We start from the raw sequence: 17,259 nt of genomic DNA, 5'->3' as shown, positions 1-17,259 counted from the left end.
AGTGTAATTATGGTTTTTCAATTATTTTTGTTAAAAGAAAGAATTAAAATTTACAAATAAAAATTGCATTTATTTACACAATCTGTAAGGCTAGCAGTTCTTTGTGTCAGTTTCCATATATGTGTATATTACCAAGCCCTCCAATCAATTAATAAATATTTGTCTATGTAAAGATGTGTAAACTCAGACTTTCAGCTTTAATTCTGAGGCTTTTAATTTAAAAATGTCTCTACTGTTCTATATAATGTATTACTGTTTTATATGTGTGTGTGTGTGTGTGTGTGTGTGTGTGTGTGTGTGTGTGTGTGTGTGTGTGTGTGTGTGTGTGTATATATATATATGTGTGTGTGTGTATATATTTATTTATATATATATATATATATATAAAACACCCAGCACGCCCCTGCGGGCGGTTTATCCTTCAAGCTCGGGTCCTCTACCAGAGGCCTGGGAGCTTGAGGGTCCTGCGCAGTATCTTAGCTGTTCCCAGGACTGCGCTCTTCTGGACAGAGATCTCCGATGTTATTCCCGGGATCTGCTGGAGCCACTCGCCTAGCTTGGGAGTCACCGCACCTAGTGCTCCGATTACCACGGGGACCACCGTTACCTTCACCCTCCACATCCTCTCGAGCTCTTCTCTGAGCCCTTGGTATTTCTCCAGCTTCTCGTGTTCCTTCTTCCTGATATTGCTGTCATTCGGAACCGCTACATCGATCACTACGGCCGTCTTCTTCTGTTTGTCTACCACCACTATGTCCGGTTGGTTAGCCACCACCATTTTGTCCGTCTGTATCTGGAAGTCCCACAGGATCTTAGCTCGGTCATTCTCCACCACCCTTGGGGGCATCTCCCATTTTGAGATATATATATATTTAAATACTTATTTTCCACCCTGATTTACGAATAAATTCTTTACAAATCCTACCATGTGGATTCATGGATTTTTTTTTTCACATTCTGTCTCTCACAGTTGAAGTGTACCTCTGGTGCAAATTACTGACCTCTGTCATCATTTTAGGTGGGGGAACTTGCACAATCGGTGGCTGACTAAATACTTTTTTGCCCCACTGTATACTGTATATGCAGTATGTATGTAAAGCTGACTTGGATTGTAGTAAGGGCTTGCTAGTTGTACATTGTTGTTTAACTATGCCATTACTTTAGAGCATGAATGTCATTTTCTTGTATTTTTGTGGAAAAATTGGTTTCTTTCACTGCACAGTGTATATTTTAACCTCCAGAGATAAATGCTGTAACTAATCTTGAAAGAACTGCTGTGGTTATCTGAGTTTCCTTGTTGTTTCTCAAACATCAGCTGTCGAGTCCTGCTCTGTCACTGTTTAGTCATTTTGGAGCCAGATGAAGCAGCATAGTCAGAGCATCTACTCTTTGAAAATGTTTGGCCTGCAGACTGCTGACGGATCCAGCAAATCCTTAACAGACTGAATGTGTTTTATGAGTCTGTCTGACCACAGTGTGTAATTAACTGCTGACTCAACTCCAGAGCTGTTAACACAGAGCAGTTAGCTTTAGCAAGTAAGAATAGACTACTAATTAGAGATCCTTGGACATAAATTGTTGTGATAATTGTGTTCATTAAAGAGACAAAACAAACATTTTCTTTAGAAAAAAGGCAGAAAATGAAGCTTTGATAACCACACAGTCTGTGGTACTGGGCTTGTGCCACAGGGAATTTCCATAATGCAGTTCCCAGTATCCCACCCCAGTCCTGGTTTTACTCTATCTTTAATTTTAATTCCTAACCTCTGATTAGCTTGGCTTCCTGACAAAGGAAAGAAAAATGCTGATTTAGAAGAAAATTGTTAAATAAACAGTGTCACCTCATGCTGTTATGCTTTGTTTTCCACTTTTAGGCAGAGCTGCTCACCGGTACCTCGGTAGCCAGTGTGGAAGAGGCACATCGGGCTGGTCAAAAGCTGTTGAAACGAGGCTGCGGGTCAGTTATTGTCACCTTGGGGCCCCAAGGGTGCGTGGTGCTCAAGGGAGGGGAGCCTACATTAAAACATGTTCCAGCTCCTGAGGTCACAGCAGTGGACACAACAGTAAGAATACCATATCCTTTCCAGTTGCCTATTTTCTATAAATTATCAAAACTTAAGAACCTAAAAAACTAACTTTGATGGCACCCTGACTCGAGTTCGGGGATAGATTCTCTGTCAGTCTAGAAACCCAATATATTTGGCCCACTCACCCATCTCACTTGAGTTGGGTGATATTTAAGGTTTTCATCAGTTCAATGCTGGTGATTGCCAGTATAGTCGCCCCTGTACCCTGCCACACTCGCTTGTTGTGAAAACCAATATAAAATTACCCATTCAGGTTTATCTTTGCTTATAAATACAGCTAAACCAGCAAAAATCAGCAAAGCAGTGAAATGATTCAATCACATCAGTTAGTTAGTTAGTATGCAAATAAATGATTAGGGTTCAAAAATATCAAGAAGACTATTAAAACTGAAAAACAACTGCCTTAGAGAATGTGTTCAATAGTTGATTTTTTTTTCAGTTTCCCAGGTTTACTCCAGCCTTCCTCTGTTTTTTGTTTTGTGTGTGTGTGTGTGTGTGTGTTTGTATGTGTGTGTGTGTCTTGCTGCAATCTACTGAAATTAGTGCTGTAGCTCACTGTAGCTTTTAGTCCAAAATGAGAGGAACAAACCTCAAGAGAACAAACAAGAGAAGAAAGCAGATATATAGTGCAACTAATACTAACACAAACTACATCAAAAAGCGTTCTAGATGATCAATATCAGGTCTTGCTGTTAGTGTACATCATTGACAGATGAAGCATATATGATAGGTGTGTTACCTTCATCAACTCTGTTTTTGAGTGGGATCCGGTGAAACTAAGAAGCAAACTGACAGTTTTTCTTTGTGCATGTCTTAATGAAGTTTCTCAACAGCTCATGTTCCACTATATAACAGTATAAATAATAAAATATAATACAAAATATAAATATAGAATAGTTTTATAGTTTCCAAAGACACCAAAGAGATGCTGAGACTGGCCAATTTTCAGTTTGTGCAAAGTTTAGTGTTTTAGCTCTCCAAAATTAAAAAATAACAAAAATGAAAATTTATTCAAAGTATAAATAAACAAATACAAAATTCTTAACTAAACAAACAGTCAAACAGTAAAAAAATAGCAAGCTACAATATGAGTAAAAGTTGGAAAACTGTTGGCTAAAACCGTGGCTAGCTGTCAAAATTATTAGCATAACAGTTTGGATAAGTAGTCACAATTATAAGTTTAATATAATGCTAACCAAGTTAAAATAGGAAGTTAAAATAGTAAATAAACAATTATAACCAAAAAAATAACAATTGATTGAAAGTAGGGATAAAAAAATTGGAAATTAGAATACATTTTGATTGTTATTTTATTATAATGGAACAATTTCAGCGTACATAGAAGTCATTTGAAATTTGAAGATGCTCTGTGAGTAAGTCAAAATTTTCAAGATAACTTGAAATTTTAACTTGGATCAACGTGGCAATTTTTTTGCGTGTGGCAGAAACAAGCTTCCAAATGGTTAAAATAGCTTGCAAAAATTATAAATAAAATTATGATGGGAAATAACACCATACAGAAGTATGGAAACAAACAAAAATACATAATATTTGCTTTTATATACATGGTATCCTTTAAAATATGCTATTTACTTTTATGTTGTACTGATCACTACCTCAGATCACTACCACTACCTACCTCACTAACCTCAGCTGTGTTTTTCCGGATATATTCTTTATTTCAGAAGTAGTGTTTGTTCTCAAGAGGCTCTTTCCATATTAACAAAAGAAAATATGTCAAATGGAAAATTATGCAATCAAGCCCACTTCTATCAGTAAGAAATATCATGTAATGTACATCAATAAGAGAGGGAAAAAACACCCCAGAAGTTCCTCACACTTTCTTCTGCACATGCATCATCAGTGAGTGAAGTCCTGCTTCTCTAACCTCCATCAAACTTACAGATGCTCTCTTACTCAACCAGAGCAGTTTAAGATAACCGGAGGATGTGGTGACCAGTGGCTGTTTCCTCTAACTGATTTCAATCTTTAAAGGATTGCTGCTTGAGTCATTTCACACCGGCCTCTGCGGCTTGTTTTCGTCACACGAGCCTGGGGCCGATGTTTGCATTTCCTGCCGCTGGGGGTTTTGTGGTGAATGTGTTCTACCGACCAAATACGTCATCACTCAGTGGTGTTAATCACCTCTTTGCTTTAATCGAACCTGGAGAGGTTTAATTGTTTGTGTGTAATGGGTTCTCTTACACAACACTTCCCCCCCTGGGGACTTTTACTGTGCCACAGTTTCCAACCAGTACAGTTAAAAAAGCTATAACAAGCATGTGATTTGAGCTTTACATGAATGCCAAATCAGATGTTGTGAAAGTGAGGATTAAAGGCTGCGAAGAGGCTTCACTTGTCATCCTAGGGTCACTTTTTGGTATTTCACAAACACAGCTCTCGCTTTCATGTGTGCACGGGCTGTGACCTCCCGCTTGTCCCCACATTTTTGGAGTACACAGCTCCCGTTATTCACAACCTTCGCTCTCCCCAATAGCCCTCAGGAGCACTTACACACCAGCCCTCCTCTTCATCCATGACTCACCTCCTGAGCTTGCATCAGTCAGCAGAAAGCTGTGGTCGGGCCTGCTGCACGCCTCCCCCCCATTCTCTCTCACACACACACACACACACACACACACACCCCTCCTGCTCTTTGATGGGCCCATAAATTGTGTTGTGTTTAACTTTTTTGGACATCATAATCCCTCTTCCAGTAAGACTCTTTCTTGTTTTTACTGGCGAGAGGGAAAAAACAACAGGTTGTTTTTGAGACCATTATTCTTCTGAGCCTCTTCTGGTAACACAGGCCTCTTAGTTATGATTACATCGGCTGTTATTACTGCTTTGATTTTTTTCTCTCTCTTTCTCCCTTTCTAGCAGTAGTGACAGAGATGTTGTAGAAAGATTGCCTTCCAAGTGGGAAGTTTTGTTGCAGATTGAGAGTTTTCAGCTACGCTACCAACAAACTGAGTCACTTGCGGTTTCTCGCTATTTTAGCTACTGTTCAGCTAGGCGCCGCAGGTGCCGTGAACCGGTACCAAACCGCTATCTTTGTCTTTATTTCAACTTGTCCCAGCTGGATTATGTCAGATTGATTGATTGAGTTTGGTTAATGAAGTGCTAATGCAGCTGCTAAATCACGTAGCTTGTAAATATTTCATCAGCATCTCCTCGTGCAGCTGTCTGAAGAGCACTACGGGATGAGTCAGGGCCGTGAATCTGGATGAATAACAAAGCAAACACACTCATCTACTGCGGGTCTCCCCCATCCTGCTTCTTCATCCTTCATCCATCCGTGCCCCCTTTTGTCTGAAATTGAGTACAGGCTTCCCCTTGCTGAGATCAGAGCCTTGGCTGTTTTGTGTGGACAGTAAGATGAGATTTAATGCACACATATAAACACACACACACACACAGGCACATTGAGCTCCAGCAGGACTTGGGTGGCCTCAGTTTCCACTGTTCCGGGAGGTCCACTGTGTAGGGTGAGTGGTAGACAGTCCTGTCTAAACCAGACATTACAGCAGTACAGTGGGTCTGGACACTCAAATTATTCCCAGTCTTCTCCGGGAGCAATTGCACGATTCCTTCCTGGAAGGCCGAGGTAAGAGAATACCTCCTCCTCTTCTCTTCGCTGCATTCCTCGACCCTGCAAACTCCCGGTCAGTGTGACACAACGCAAAAAAAACTGCCACATCACCATGTTTTAATGGAGTGCACGTGCTTCACCAGCTGCTGTTCGGCTACCCAGATGTTAGCCCAGACCTCCGCAAACGCTCAATCATGTCGATAAGTGTTAAACACACAAAAGGTCGATTGAAGACTAAGACAAAGCGCTGCGGATGGATCAAAGATGCAAGGGGGCCCTAACTGGTCCAATTAAGCATGCTTTTGATCTGCGAGTCTTACTGGAAGCTTCCGGGTGTGGAAGCCTCTGTGAGTCATCACTGCCCCTCAGCCAGTCTTAGCTCTCCCCAGGGTGCCTTTCATTGACAAAAGCTGTAGGTTTCAGGAGTTAACTGCAAATAACTCCATCTGTTATAGCAGAGGGCCTCTGGGTGAGAAATACTGTTGCTCGGTGCAGATTCTCGAACAGTCAGTGGGTGCAGTGGACTATAAGACGACAGGCTCTGTAAAATCTACATTTTCTATAGGCTCTCTTTTTTGTTTTGTGTTTTGGTTTTTTGCATTCACTGCCGCTCTTCACTAGACAAAGATCACTTGTCAATCAGAGCGTGTGGGCGCTGCTGTTGTCTTTGGATTTTTCGTTGATGGACACTGTTGTGTTTCTGTATGCTCTCTTTTGTTTGTCTGTGCAGCCGTGGCAGTTAGCAGCTATTCAGCTGTTCTTCTCTGTGTTTTCCTCGAGTACACACACACACACACACACACACACACACACACACACCATTTGTACTTCATGCTGCATGAAGCTTCAAATCAAGGTAATTTCTCAGTTTTATCACTGACAGCCAGTCAGATAAAAGTACTTTTGCAGGAAACAGAAAGGTTTTCATATATATAAATATATATATGTGTGTGTGTGTGTGTGTATATATATATATATATATATATATATATATATATATATATATATATATGTGTGTGTACATATATATATGTGTGTGTGTGTGTGTGTGTGTGTGTGTGTGTGTGTATGTGTCACAATAGTAGTCTTGGATGTTTTATCTGTCTCCACCGGAGAAAACTTTATTGTGGGATAGGTGTCTGGTCATCACAAGTTACAGCATTTGAAAGGTCTCCTTTTTACCTGCAGTTTGACACTAGGCTTATCTTGCAGTAATAACTCCTTCTTGGTCAAAATAATTGTTGTATTTCTCAGCGCTGAAAATGTAATGTGATTATCTCCTGTATGAAGCCATGAAGGCTCAAAATTGCTGGAAAAATAACATGAATTGAAAAGTGCCGACTGTTATTTACTGTGAGGTGTCACTGTTTCCATTTATCTGTCAATTTATTCTTTTATTTTGAGGATTTGATCTCACGCAACTTCATTTACTTCCTTTTCCATTTCCCATTTCCCATTGACCCATTGTAAAGTTATATATATTTACATCATGCTGGCTCCCCACAAAAACAACAATAGAGAAGTTCCACTTTTTTAATTTGGTGAGCTTCTTACAGATGTGTCTGCCACCCTGATTTCTAACTTCAGTGTGAGTATCAGTGGAGAACAGGCAGAGGAATGGCGTGGAGGTCAAGGCACAGTGGGCAGGGGGCCGAGCAACGAGAACATCACAGCTCATCCACGGCGAGCGCTTGTGTCACTTGATTGACGGGCCTCCAGATCTAACCTTCACCAAAGTGTGTCGAGGGCAGCGGCAGCGAAGCTGAAGGGGGGAGCGCTTGTCAAACTTGTTGAGCTTCATTCGCCTGATCCAGTAGCGTCACATGCCAGTCTCAGGGACAGAGATGTTAGTAAGACACAGAAAGGTTGGGCAATTGTACAAGCAAGTGAGCTGAAGTTTGGACCGGAAAAGTGAAGTTTTATTGCCTCATCATATAACTATTCTATTAACTGATTTAATCGTTGAATTAAAGCCTACAAATTAAATTTTTTTGTTCTCTACACGCTCAGTTTCCCTCAAAATGCTTCCTTTTATAAATATATTAAGATATCCTGCAATGCAAAATGCAATACGCACTATTAGTGCATTAAGATAAACACATGGAGGTTTTTCACTTCAGTTAAACATATAAACTTTTGATTTTATACGTTTCTTTTCTTGCAACCAAATTGAAAATGTGCAGTGGAATCGTAGACGTTATTTAAAGCATGCACAGCTACTTTTTAAAGCCTCAGGCTTTTGAGGCTGGATTGCTCATTGAATTAATGCTACAAATACGTCATGTGCCCTTTTCATTTGTTGCCTTTTTTCAAATAAAATGTAAGCTCTGGATCATTCAGAATGGTGGACCATGATCACTGTCACCAGAGAAAGTTGTGTTTTTTTTCTTTCTAAATTGGAGGGGTACCAATAATTCTGGCCATGTCGTTATGAATCCCTCCTACTGTTAAAGAGCCAGCTTCTCAGTCACAGGTCAGAATGGCTGACTTTACTGTGAAAAAGAGTGTTGAGTGTTCTGTGGCAAGGAGCTTGTTAGGTTCAAAGTGCAGGATATTGAAAACCAGGCAAGCAACACCTCAGTGTATTTCAATGTGTAGACTAATAAAGTATTGTACAATTTTACTCACCCAAAATGAAGCAAAAACTTCTTAAGACTGTTTATACTATACAGGAAGTGATATTAGTCAGATAATTCAAATAAAGATGCTCCAAAAAGGCATTAAATCAGTTCAACACTCTGTGTCAGTGCCTTCAATTAGTGCCTCCAACCAGCAGACAGGTGCCTGTATTGACACCTCTGACTTTAAGCCCTAACAAAATCTAAATTATTATAAGTAAATTCAGCCCCATACAGCCAACTTCCCACATAAAAAGAGCTTTATCTACTAAAGTAATTTTGTGCATCAGGCTGCATTCATGTTTACTGTTGCTGTAAAGATGAGCGTTTTAACAGGAGTCTATGGGTTGGACTCGCTTTTAGAGTCAGCCACAGGTGGCCATTGGCGGAACTGCAGTTTTTGGTTGCCGAGGTTATTCCTTTGTTGGAAACTGCAGTAGCAGATAAAAAGCCCGTATATATCCTACCTTTAAAATGGTAGGATATATATTGGATATGTATGTAACTTGAACTGTAGATAAATGTTGGTTTTTACATGTGGCATATATATACGTGACACATGTAATGGGTTTGTCAAACCCTACTCTAAAGCCTGTCAAACAAGCTGCCACACCCCCTGGCTTTAAGTTGCCCTAAAATCTATTCTTTTTCCCGCTTTTTGTACATGTGTTATAATAGGAGACTAAATCAGATTTCATCCCAGGCTGTAAGTATTATTTCTCATTTTAACATGGGAGTCTGTGGGTCTATTGTCCTTTGTAACACTTGGAACAATCAGGAAAAAAGAAATAGGTCCACTTTACGTCACTTTTGTCTGTCAAGGAATGCATTTAAAGGCTTTTTTTTTCATTCATAAAGAATTTGGCTCATTTAAAACTTGTTCCAGCCTCTTTGTAGTGTGACAAGACAGAGGTGGCTGTGTTTGCAGGGATTACTGGGACGTCATCATGTGAAGCATCCTGTGGTTAAAAAATAATCATCTATTGTTGTGACTATGAAGACTGCAATCTTCCAGTTTCTATCACATAATCTTTTGGCTGCTACCATCAATCCCCACTCAAAAGTCATCTCAACCCCAACATGTTAACTGGGAGACGGGCCAGAGTCAAACCAGTGGAGCCACTCCACCAAAGCTTCAGTTCCAAACGCAGGCTTCACTGTAACCCAGCCCAGCTACCAGACAGGAGACATAAACACGCCAAGGGTTTAAACATGGAAATCCAGCAGGCCTGTGAAATGTTTCATCTCTGATCTCACTCTTTCCAGCATCTCTGCCGTCCAGGAGTCACACCAGAGGCAAGAGCCTGGAGGGAGAGGTGCAGTAACGGTCAAATCAGAAGTGTTATTTTGGGGGTTGCTGGGGGTTTTTGTTTTTGCGCCATGCCACTGAATCATCACTTTGACAAAAGCATTACTTTGCAGTTGGAGGATGAGCAGGGGAGGCTCACAGAGATGCTCAGTAGAGAGTGCAATGAAGTCTTTTGAGCGCCGATGTGATGAGTAATGGAGCGGGCTTGTGTGAACCAGCGTCGGGGGGCCATTTGTGGTTAAACATGAGCATGTCGCCACATACCAGTGTGCTTTTTCCCATCAGTGAGCCCCCCCACACATACACACAAACCCCTTCTAGACATCCCGTCCCAGCAAACCACCCCTCCAGGGCGTACACAGCACATTCCTTCTTTATCAATAGATGAGGGTTTGATTTATGTGCTCCTGGTAATAACCAAACACCAGAGCTGCTGGCAGTTAGGTTAGGAGGCAGCCGCGTGTTACTCAGCTGACTTTTTAAAACAATTAGTGAAAGCTGGCTTTTCTTTCTGTAGTCATTTGATCAGATGATAAAACACTTAACATCCTTAAAGGATGTTGGGAAACAGATCACATTTTAGGCATTTCACGAGTGCCAGATTTATGACTTTGCTGGTTTTATGTGAAACCGATTAAAGCCCTTAATGCTGATGTTTTGTTAGAGTTGACAGAAACACTTTCACACAGGGCAAACCAGTAAGTCATTTCAAACTAGTTGCAGGCAGCAGTACAAGTCAAACAGCTGGAAAATGCCACAGCACCCCCTACTGTTGGCAGCTTAGTGAATTTAGACATGAAGCTTCCCCTCGTCTTTTAAGTGTGTTTCATGTTCTCTCTAAAATAATAATAATTTAAAAACCCCCAGAAAGAAGCATTTTAGGAAAAATATTTGAAAAAAATTCAAATATTTTAAATTGACTTTTTTTCCCCTCCAGCTTTCATGTTTTCAGGAATTGTTGACTGGGACAATAGTCCAGGGTTACAGCTACTCCAAAAGGTTACTTCAGTAGTAGCTGGGGGACCTTGGAAAGATTAACACAACTAATATATATTAAAATAATAATAATAATAATGTGTGCTAAAAAAAATAGAAGAATAAGCAGTAGAAGTGAAAAACTAAAATGTGTTTCAAAATATTAAAATGCTTAGTAGAGAAAAGCTGTAGTCCCCTTTTAAAGTCAGGCTACAATTATAAAGGTTCAGTTAGGGGTAAGTATGGATAAATAGATAAAATATTTCTGTAAAGAATCAGCCATTGTTTAGTGGACTAAAAGATAAAAGTAGTGGAATATTAAGCTGTCACAAATAAGTGATTAAGACCGTTAATAACTGATAAACTGTCAGCTGGATGTAAGAATATGGTACTGTGCAAGTCTTGAGCTAGGCTCATTTCTTAATATTTTGCCTGAAAAATTAGAAATCTGACACTGAGAATGATGCATGTGCAAAAATACACAGAAATACAATTCAAAAGACCTGATCCCTCTGATTTTCAGTCCAATGTTTTCTTCCCATTTCACTTCCTTAAGTTCCACTGACAGATCATCTGAAGGTCTTTGCTAGCTTTCTTTTCAAGGATATAGCTTAACTGTTCATCTATTGTAGAATTTTTTTATGCATGCTACTGCTTTTGTCCTCCACTTGTCTAGTCTGGACACACCATGCAAATATATGCCATGTTTTTAACTAAGAGCCCAGTTATTTTTATTTTTAATGTTTGGCCTTTTTTGTAGATTCAACTAAAGACATGGGAACAAATTATGTGTTTTTGTTACAAGTTGTTAGTAACTAAGATAAAATTTAAAATAAGGTTTTTTTTGTTAAATTGTCGGTTGTGCGTAGACACAACAGTGATTCATCCCTTGAGTTAGGAGCCTTTTTCCTGTTTGAATGATTCATAGATCTATTAAGTGGCTTTTTAAATATATATTCATTCTTCGGAAATGACGAGGAATTCACAGAAAATGAGTAAAAGAAGCCAATGTCCAAACAAAAACTTTGAAAGTTTCTCATAAAGTCTGGCTCTTTGGTAACAAACACTCAGATAATTTGGGACAACTTAACACAAAGTGACAGGTAACATGTTTCTTCGATTAAATAATATAATATTTTTCTCTATCTTACACAAGTCAGTGTCAGCATAATTTCATGCCAGAATATTTACTGAATATTGTCAGTTAACATGAATACTGTGGGTGATTATTCCCTTTTTAAGAATTCTTTTTTAGACAAAGCTGTAGTTGTTCAGTAACCTAATGCAAATCTTAAAACTGTAAACCAATGCTGTGATGTAATTTGAACCTTTAAAAGTCTATTACCTTTTAAGGCCCTTTTTATGGGCCTGTAAATAGCCTGAAATGCCATTAGCAGTACTGCTAAAAGTAATTTCTAAGGAGGTTAAATTGTTAACAGTGATGGATAAATGGCAGAAAAAGCAAGTAAGTAGTGATGATAGATGGTAAAAATCCACAGCTTATACTAATAAAAAAATTTAAAAAAAGTAGCTCAGACCAAAAGGGAACCAAAAATGAGTATATACACTTTTAAATGAAAAGAGTTCAGGTTAATACATTTAGATATGAGGGGTGGTGTTAATGAAGGAGCCCCAGAGTGTATGCGACATATCTGTGGTAATGAAATCTGATGAAAAACCCAAATTTTTTCCCCAAAAAGAAATCTGGGGAAATCTGCCCGAGATGCCAGTATTTTATTATTTAACCAGGTTGCATAACAAATGAAATAAAAGGGATTGAAATTGCATAATTTATTTGGTATATTGTGCCATATAGATTGTAGACTGATTTTATTAATTTTTAGATTCCTGTTTTTTAATACTGGACTCAATTGCAGTAGCTTTGCATGATTCAGAGTTCAAAATATTCAAATGTAATACTGAGCTACAGTGCAGCTCAGTTCATCCTCTGCATGAAATGACCTGTTTTAGCGCTCTTCCATGCTGCCTTGAGCAATCTTTCTTCTGATTGGCTGCCCCTCATAAATGTCACTATGTAAAATATAGAGCCAAGAGAAAAAACTGTCTAAACCTGGCTTCACATACGCTGACCTCATTACTTGAAATTTTGTCTGTATTTAACTGCCACCTGTTTGAAAATAAGGTCCCCTTAACAATGCATTGTTGTTTTATTTCTTCTCAGGGTGCTGGTGATAGCTTCATTGGAGCACTGGCATTTTACATGGCCAACCACCCACACATGCCTCTGGAGGAGATGGCCCGCAGAGCCAATCTGGTGGCAGGGGTGAGCGTGCGGGAAATCGGCACGCAGACGTCTTTTCCGTACAGACGGGACCTCCCAAATGAATACTTCCAAGAGTAGCAGTAGACCCTGATGTTAAGGGACCACATCTGAATGGGGTCAGAAAGACTCAACACTAAATGTTCTTATGAAAATTTGCTGCTGAAGATAGCTTAAAATTGATTACCATTAAAGATAAGTCAATCATTGAGATTATTTAATTTGAATTAACCACAACAAATGTTTCACAAAGTACATTCACCCGATTAAATAATTATTTTGAACCAATGAACAGCTTCAGATCATGGCAGCGGTGGTCCCCTTACATAACATCACTTTTCTGGTTTCAAGTCTCTTTTGTTCAAGCCTGGAGTTCCACTTTTATCCATCCAGGAAGAAATCCTCTGATAAACACGTCAACCAGATTAACCCGCTGTACCATCCCCGGCAATAAAAACGATGCCTTTAAACCTCTGCAAGTTCATTTTGTCCATCTGTGTGTGTCGGTGTGCTGCGGTTAAATCGATCTGATCTTCCTCTTCTCAAAAAACAGGACGTGCTTGTTCACTAAAAAGACAAAAAGCAGAAAGTAGGTGGAAGTCAAGGGTCACTCCAAATATGGGTTTTGTTTATTTCACTGGGGTGAACAGAAGGTGTGACCAACACGTTCTGAAAACAGGTCCACCATAAATTTGAATCCTTAGCTGATTTTAAATTGGACTAATCTATTCCAGGTCATTATTCCAGGTGCTACGCTTGGACAGTTTGGATCACTCAGCAGAAGTCAAATTATATTTGTCCCCCTGTACTTTTGTTTGTATCCCCTCCAGTGTGTCAAAATTGTGAGCACAGTGAGGTCATGATGAAACTCTCAGTGAAAATGGTCAGAACAGGACAGCCAAGGACATCTCTAAAAATAGCAGCAACAATTGAAGCTTTCTGGATATGCCCGAGAAGATAATCTTGAACTGGAGGTTTGCCAAATTTAGAATCAGGTACGGCTTTTCACTTTGGGAAGAATGTTTTGATCACACCACATGTTTAAATACAAATAGTTTCCAAGTTAAAAGAAAAACAATCATATACTGTTGTGTGCTCAAAGGTCGATTGGGAAACCCTGGGTTCACTTTTCAAGTAGTGATTTATTAAAGTGCCAACACCTTCATGTGACTGCTTAGCCTGCTTGCTGCCGCTTGAATAAGTGAAGCCAGACAAGGAAAAGATATCCTGGGTTATATGGATTTTGCTTTAATGAGTATTTGTGTGTCATAGTTGTCCTCACACGGCTCTTACCAAATGGATCGTGTTTGCGCAGCACCAGTTTGTCTCTGAGTCGGTTCCTCTTTGTGTTGAAGAAGTATCCGGTCCCTGCAGCACTCACCATCTGCACCAGGATGGTCCTGACAGGTAAGCAACACACAGAGAGGTGACTGCCATTTCAACACGAAACACTAACAACAGGCCTCATTCACGGGTGCACGTGCAGAAATGTTCTTAACCTCTGCACAAAATTAGCGTTGGATTTGTGCACTGGATTATTCTAACCCGTCAGGTTTGTGTGCACTACCTGCAATCAGCACAACTGAAGTAGAAAGGGTTAGTGTCACAGGAGGAAACCACCTTAATAGTCACACAATAATAGACTCTCTGCTTCAGAAATATCACATGCTTTCTTTAAAATGACAAAACAAGAGAAAAATATTCTTCAGTGAGGGTGGCTTTAACCAGTTTGCTGTGACAGGTGGAAACAAAGTCAGCACCTGGAGAAGCAACTTGCCTGACGTACAGTTATACCGGCCCTGTGCTCATGTCAAACCCTGAATTCCTTACAGTTCGTTATTCAATTCTGAGAAACTTTTTGCTTATCTTATTCTGGATACCTGTAACTAATGACCAAGATGAAATGACTAATAATAATAAAAATTCATATTAGTAGTGCTCTTCTTCTTTTGGTTGCTCCCTTTAGGGTCCACCATCATTACATCTATGAATTTTCTCTGTAGTAGTCCTCTTTTTCTTCCTGCCTGGCAACTCCATACTTTACATCCTTTATCCAGTGTATTTGCCAGCTTTCCTCTGCCCATTCAAACCATCTCAGGCTTGCTTCTTTAACCTTGTCTTCAAACCACTTAACTTGAGCTGTCCCTCTGATGTACTCATGTCTAATCTTGTCCATCATGGCCACTCCCATCTTAAATAATGCCACCTCCTGCTCAGCCTTCTATTTTGTTCGTTAGTGCCACTGTCTCCAAACCATACATCGAACCTATCATCTTGTAAACTTTCCGGTCCCTGTGGCTAAAAAAATGATATATAAGAAATTATCCCTGACACTGCACCCTGCCTGCACTCTCTTCTGCACTGCCCATTACTTAGGATGGCTGAGCCCAAGTATTTAAACTCATCCGCCTTCACCACCTCTTCTCTTTGTAGTTTCACTGTTACACCTGTCTTGCTCTCACTTACACGTGTTCTACTGACTTTCATTCCTCTTTTCTCCAGAGCATACCTCCAACTGTCCAGACGTTCTTCCATCTGCTTTCTACTCCCAGTACAGATTACAATGCCGTCTACAAACATCACATCCCACGAGACTCCTGCCTGACCTCGACTTGGACAAATGGTTAGAGTTGGATTAGGGATGGGATCCAACATGTGGATAAGTAATAGCATTAAGTGTAAAGATGTTTGTTTAAATGCTCTAAGACAGCCCGGCTTTCATCACGTGTTCGTTTCCATGACGTAAAGGAAAGGTACATCTGTACTCCGAAGTGCAAATTCAGTTAAGATTATTTTAATGAAACAGAAATTTACGCGTAAATCCTCAGTATGCACGGTTTACGCACAGCCTTATGCTTCATGTGTGAATGAGGCCTATTGACTAGACTTTCAAAGAATCAGCCAGTGCACTTACTTGGATTTTGCCTTCGCCACTGTAAAAAGAAAAGAAAGAATCTTATGCAGGTGAATCCAACAGATATCGTTCAGCAGCACTCAGAGCAACGGGATTTTAGTGGAAACTTGCTAACAGCACGCCAACACCAGCCCCAGAAAGTCCTTAAAGCTGTTAAGGTTGTGTGCAAGTATCTGCTGAAAACTCAAAGACTCTCCTACACATCTAAATGAAAAGAAAAACTACCTCTCGAGTAGCACAGGTGCTTTCTGAGATTTCCGCACTTACAAAGCCCAGTGAATGGACACTGAACACATACTGCTGTACTATCCAGAAGCTAAATCTATCTCTCTAAAACCCAAAACCACTGAAACGTGTGAAATAAATTTATTATAAAATATTTCACAGTGACTGCCCACATGAACAGACGTATATTTTAAGAGCAGCTCACGTTTTAGCATCAGCTAACCCCACAACAGCGTATTGGGAGAGCTCTAAGTACGCATGCGTCGTGCTGTTTGAAGACAAGATTTAAGAGAATAAAATACTTACAGTTTACTGTGGTGAGAAACATTTTCTAAGTGTTTATCTAATCGCGTCTATTAAAACATAACTGTGTGCGAGTAACGGCAGGTCACATTGACAAGCTCGATATCCGGTGTAAATAGAAACACTTCCGAGTCACCTTAAAAGCGTATTCCACTAAAAACGAACTGTAGGCTGGTGCTCTTTTCATACGTGTGTGTTTTTTAATTATTATATATACCAGAGAAAAAAACATCCAAGATCAAAATGTACATTTGAAACAACAATTTTTAATACTATCTGAGGCAATGTGTGTTTTCTTAAGAAACTTCAATCCATGAAACTCAGGATTTCTCTAGATAATGATAGTCTATTCATTTAACATATAATTCTCCTAATTTGCTATCATAAATCTCCCTTAAAAACGTTTGCCACAGGTAATAAACTGATAATAATTCAAAGGATAAAGTTGATACAGATGATCAGAAACGGACAAAAATCTGACATATCATGTTTACTCTGGTATAATGAGTAGTTTCAAATTCGTCTTAACTAATTCAAATCTGATATAAATTTATCTACTTGTGGGTAAATTAAATAAATAAAAAATGTAAAGTGGCATTAATTGTGCATTTATACCTGATCTTTTGCCTTTTGATTTGATTTACAGTGAATATATTAACTTTAATCCCAATATTTCTGAGTGTTTTTTTCCCCAGAATATTTCAACCATGCTGAGCTCAAATGTTCCAATTTAATTTAATTTAATTTAATTGTTTTATTTCTATTCATTGTTTAAAATTTAACAAACCTATTATGGCAATAATGTGTTTTCCCATAACTAGAATTTTCCTTTTTACTGTTTTAAAGTCAGAGGTGGGAAGAAACAAAGTGCAAATACTCTGTTACTGTACTTAACTACAATTTTCATGTATCAGTACTTAAGTATTGTTTTCTGACTACTTATTACCTTTACACC

The 17,259-nt window shown here is 39.3% G+C and overlaps 2 protein-coding genes across 4 annotated transcripts in view; one reads left to right on the top strand and one right to left on the bottom strand.

Annotated features, from left to right (window-relative positions):
* The window catches only part of rbks (ribokinase), a 52,727-nt gene extending 39,331 nt beyond the window's left edge, over positions 1-13,396 (top strand). Inside the window, exons 8-9 of the mRNA XM_085441020.1 lie at positions 1,875-2,063; positions 12,764-13,396. Coding sequence (XP_085297146.1) covers positions 1,875-2,063; positions 12,764-12,943 — 369 coding nt within the window. The 3' untranslated portion in view covers positions 12,944-13,396. The remainder of the gene's footprint in view (positions 1-1,874; positions 2,064-12,763) is intronic.
* mrpl33 (mitochondrial ribosomal protein L33) lies at positions 13,059-16,445 on the bottom strand. Of its 3 annotated transcripts, XM_085441022.1 has the most exons (5): positions 16,308-16,445; positions 15,777-15,795; positions 15,372-15,473; positions 14,156-14,262; positions 13,059-13,429 (listed from the first exon to the last, which is right to left on the bottom strand). In XM_085441022.1, the coding sequence occupies exons 1-5, from the start codon at positions 16,327-16,329 to the stop codon at positions 13,380-13,382; spliced, it is 300 nt and encodes a 99-aa protein (XP_085297148.1). In that variant the 5' UTR covers positions 16,330-16,445; the 3' UTR covers positions 13,059-13,379. The 3 variants fall into 3 exon arrangements, with proteins under 3 accessions (XP_085297148.1, XP_085297149.1, XP_085297147.1); XM_085441023.1 differs by lacking the exon at positions 15,372-15,473 and having other exon boundaries at positions 16,308-16,438; XM_085441021.1 differs by lacking the exons at positions 15,777-15,795; positions 16,308-16,445 and having other exon boundaries at positions 15,372-15,750.
* Between the last annotated feature and the right edge of the window lie 814 nt (positions 16,446-17,259).

This window comes from Copadichromis virginalis, linkage group LG19 (assembly GCF_057382275.1).
Source record: "Copadichromis virginalis isolate Kocher_CV1m ecotype Utaka linkage group LG19, C_Virginalis_male_GT1.1, whole genome shotgun sequence".
Classification (NCBI taxonomy): domain Eukaryota; kingdom Metazoa; phylum Chordata; class Actinopteri; order Cichliformes; family Cichlidae; genus Copadichromis; species Copadichromis virginalis.
This window is presented reverse-complemented; position numbering and strand designations above follow the sequence as displayed.

Coding starts and splice junctions, on each gene's coding strand:
- mrpl33 (XM_085441021.1), bottom strand. CDS start 15,535: ATGCTATTACTTATCCACATGTTGGATCCCATCCCTAATCCAACTCTA. Junction 14,263..15,371: donor GAACGTCTGGACAGTTGGAG/GTATGCTCTGGA, acceptor CTTACCTGTCAG/GACCATCCTGGTGCAGATGG. Junction 13,430..14,155: donor GCGCAAACACGATCCATTTG/GTAAGAGCCGTG, acceptor TTGTCTTTTTAG/TGAACAAGCACGTCCTGTTT.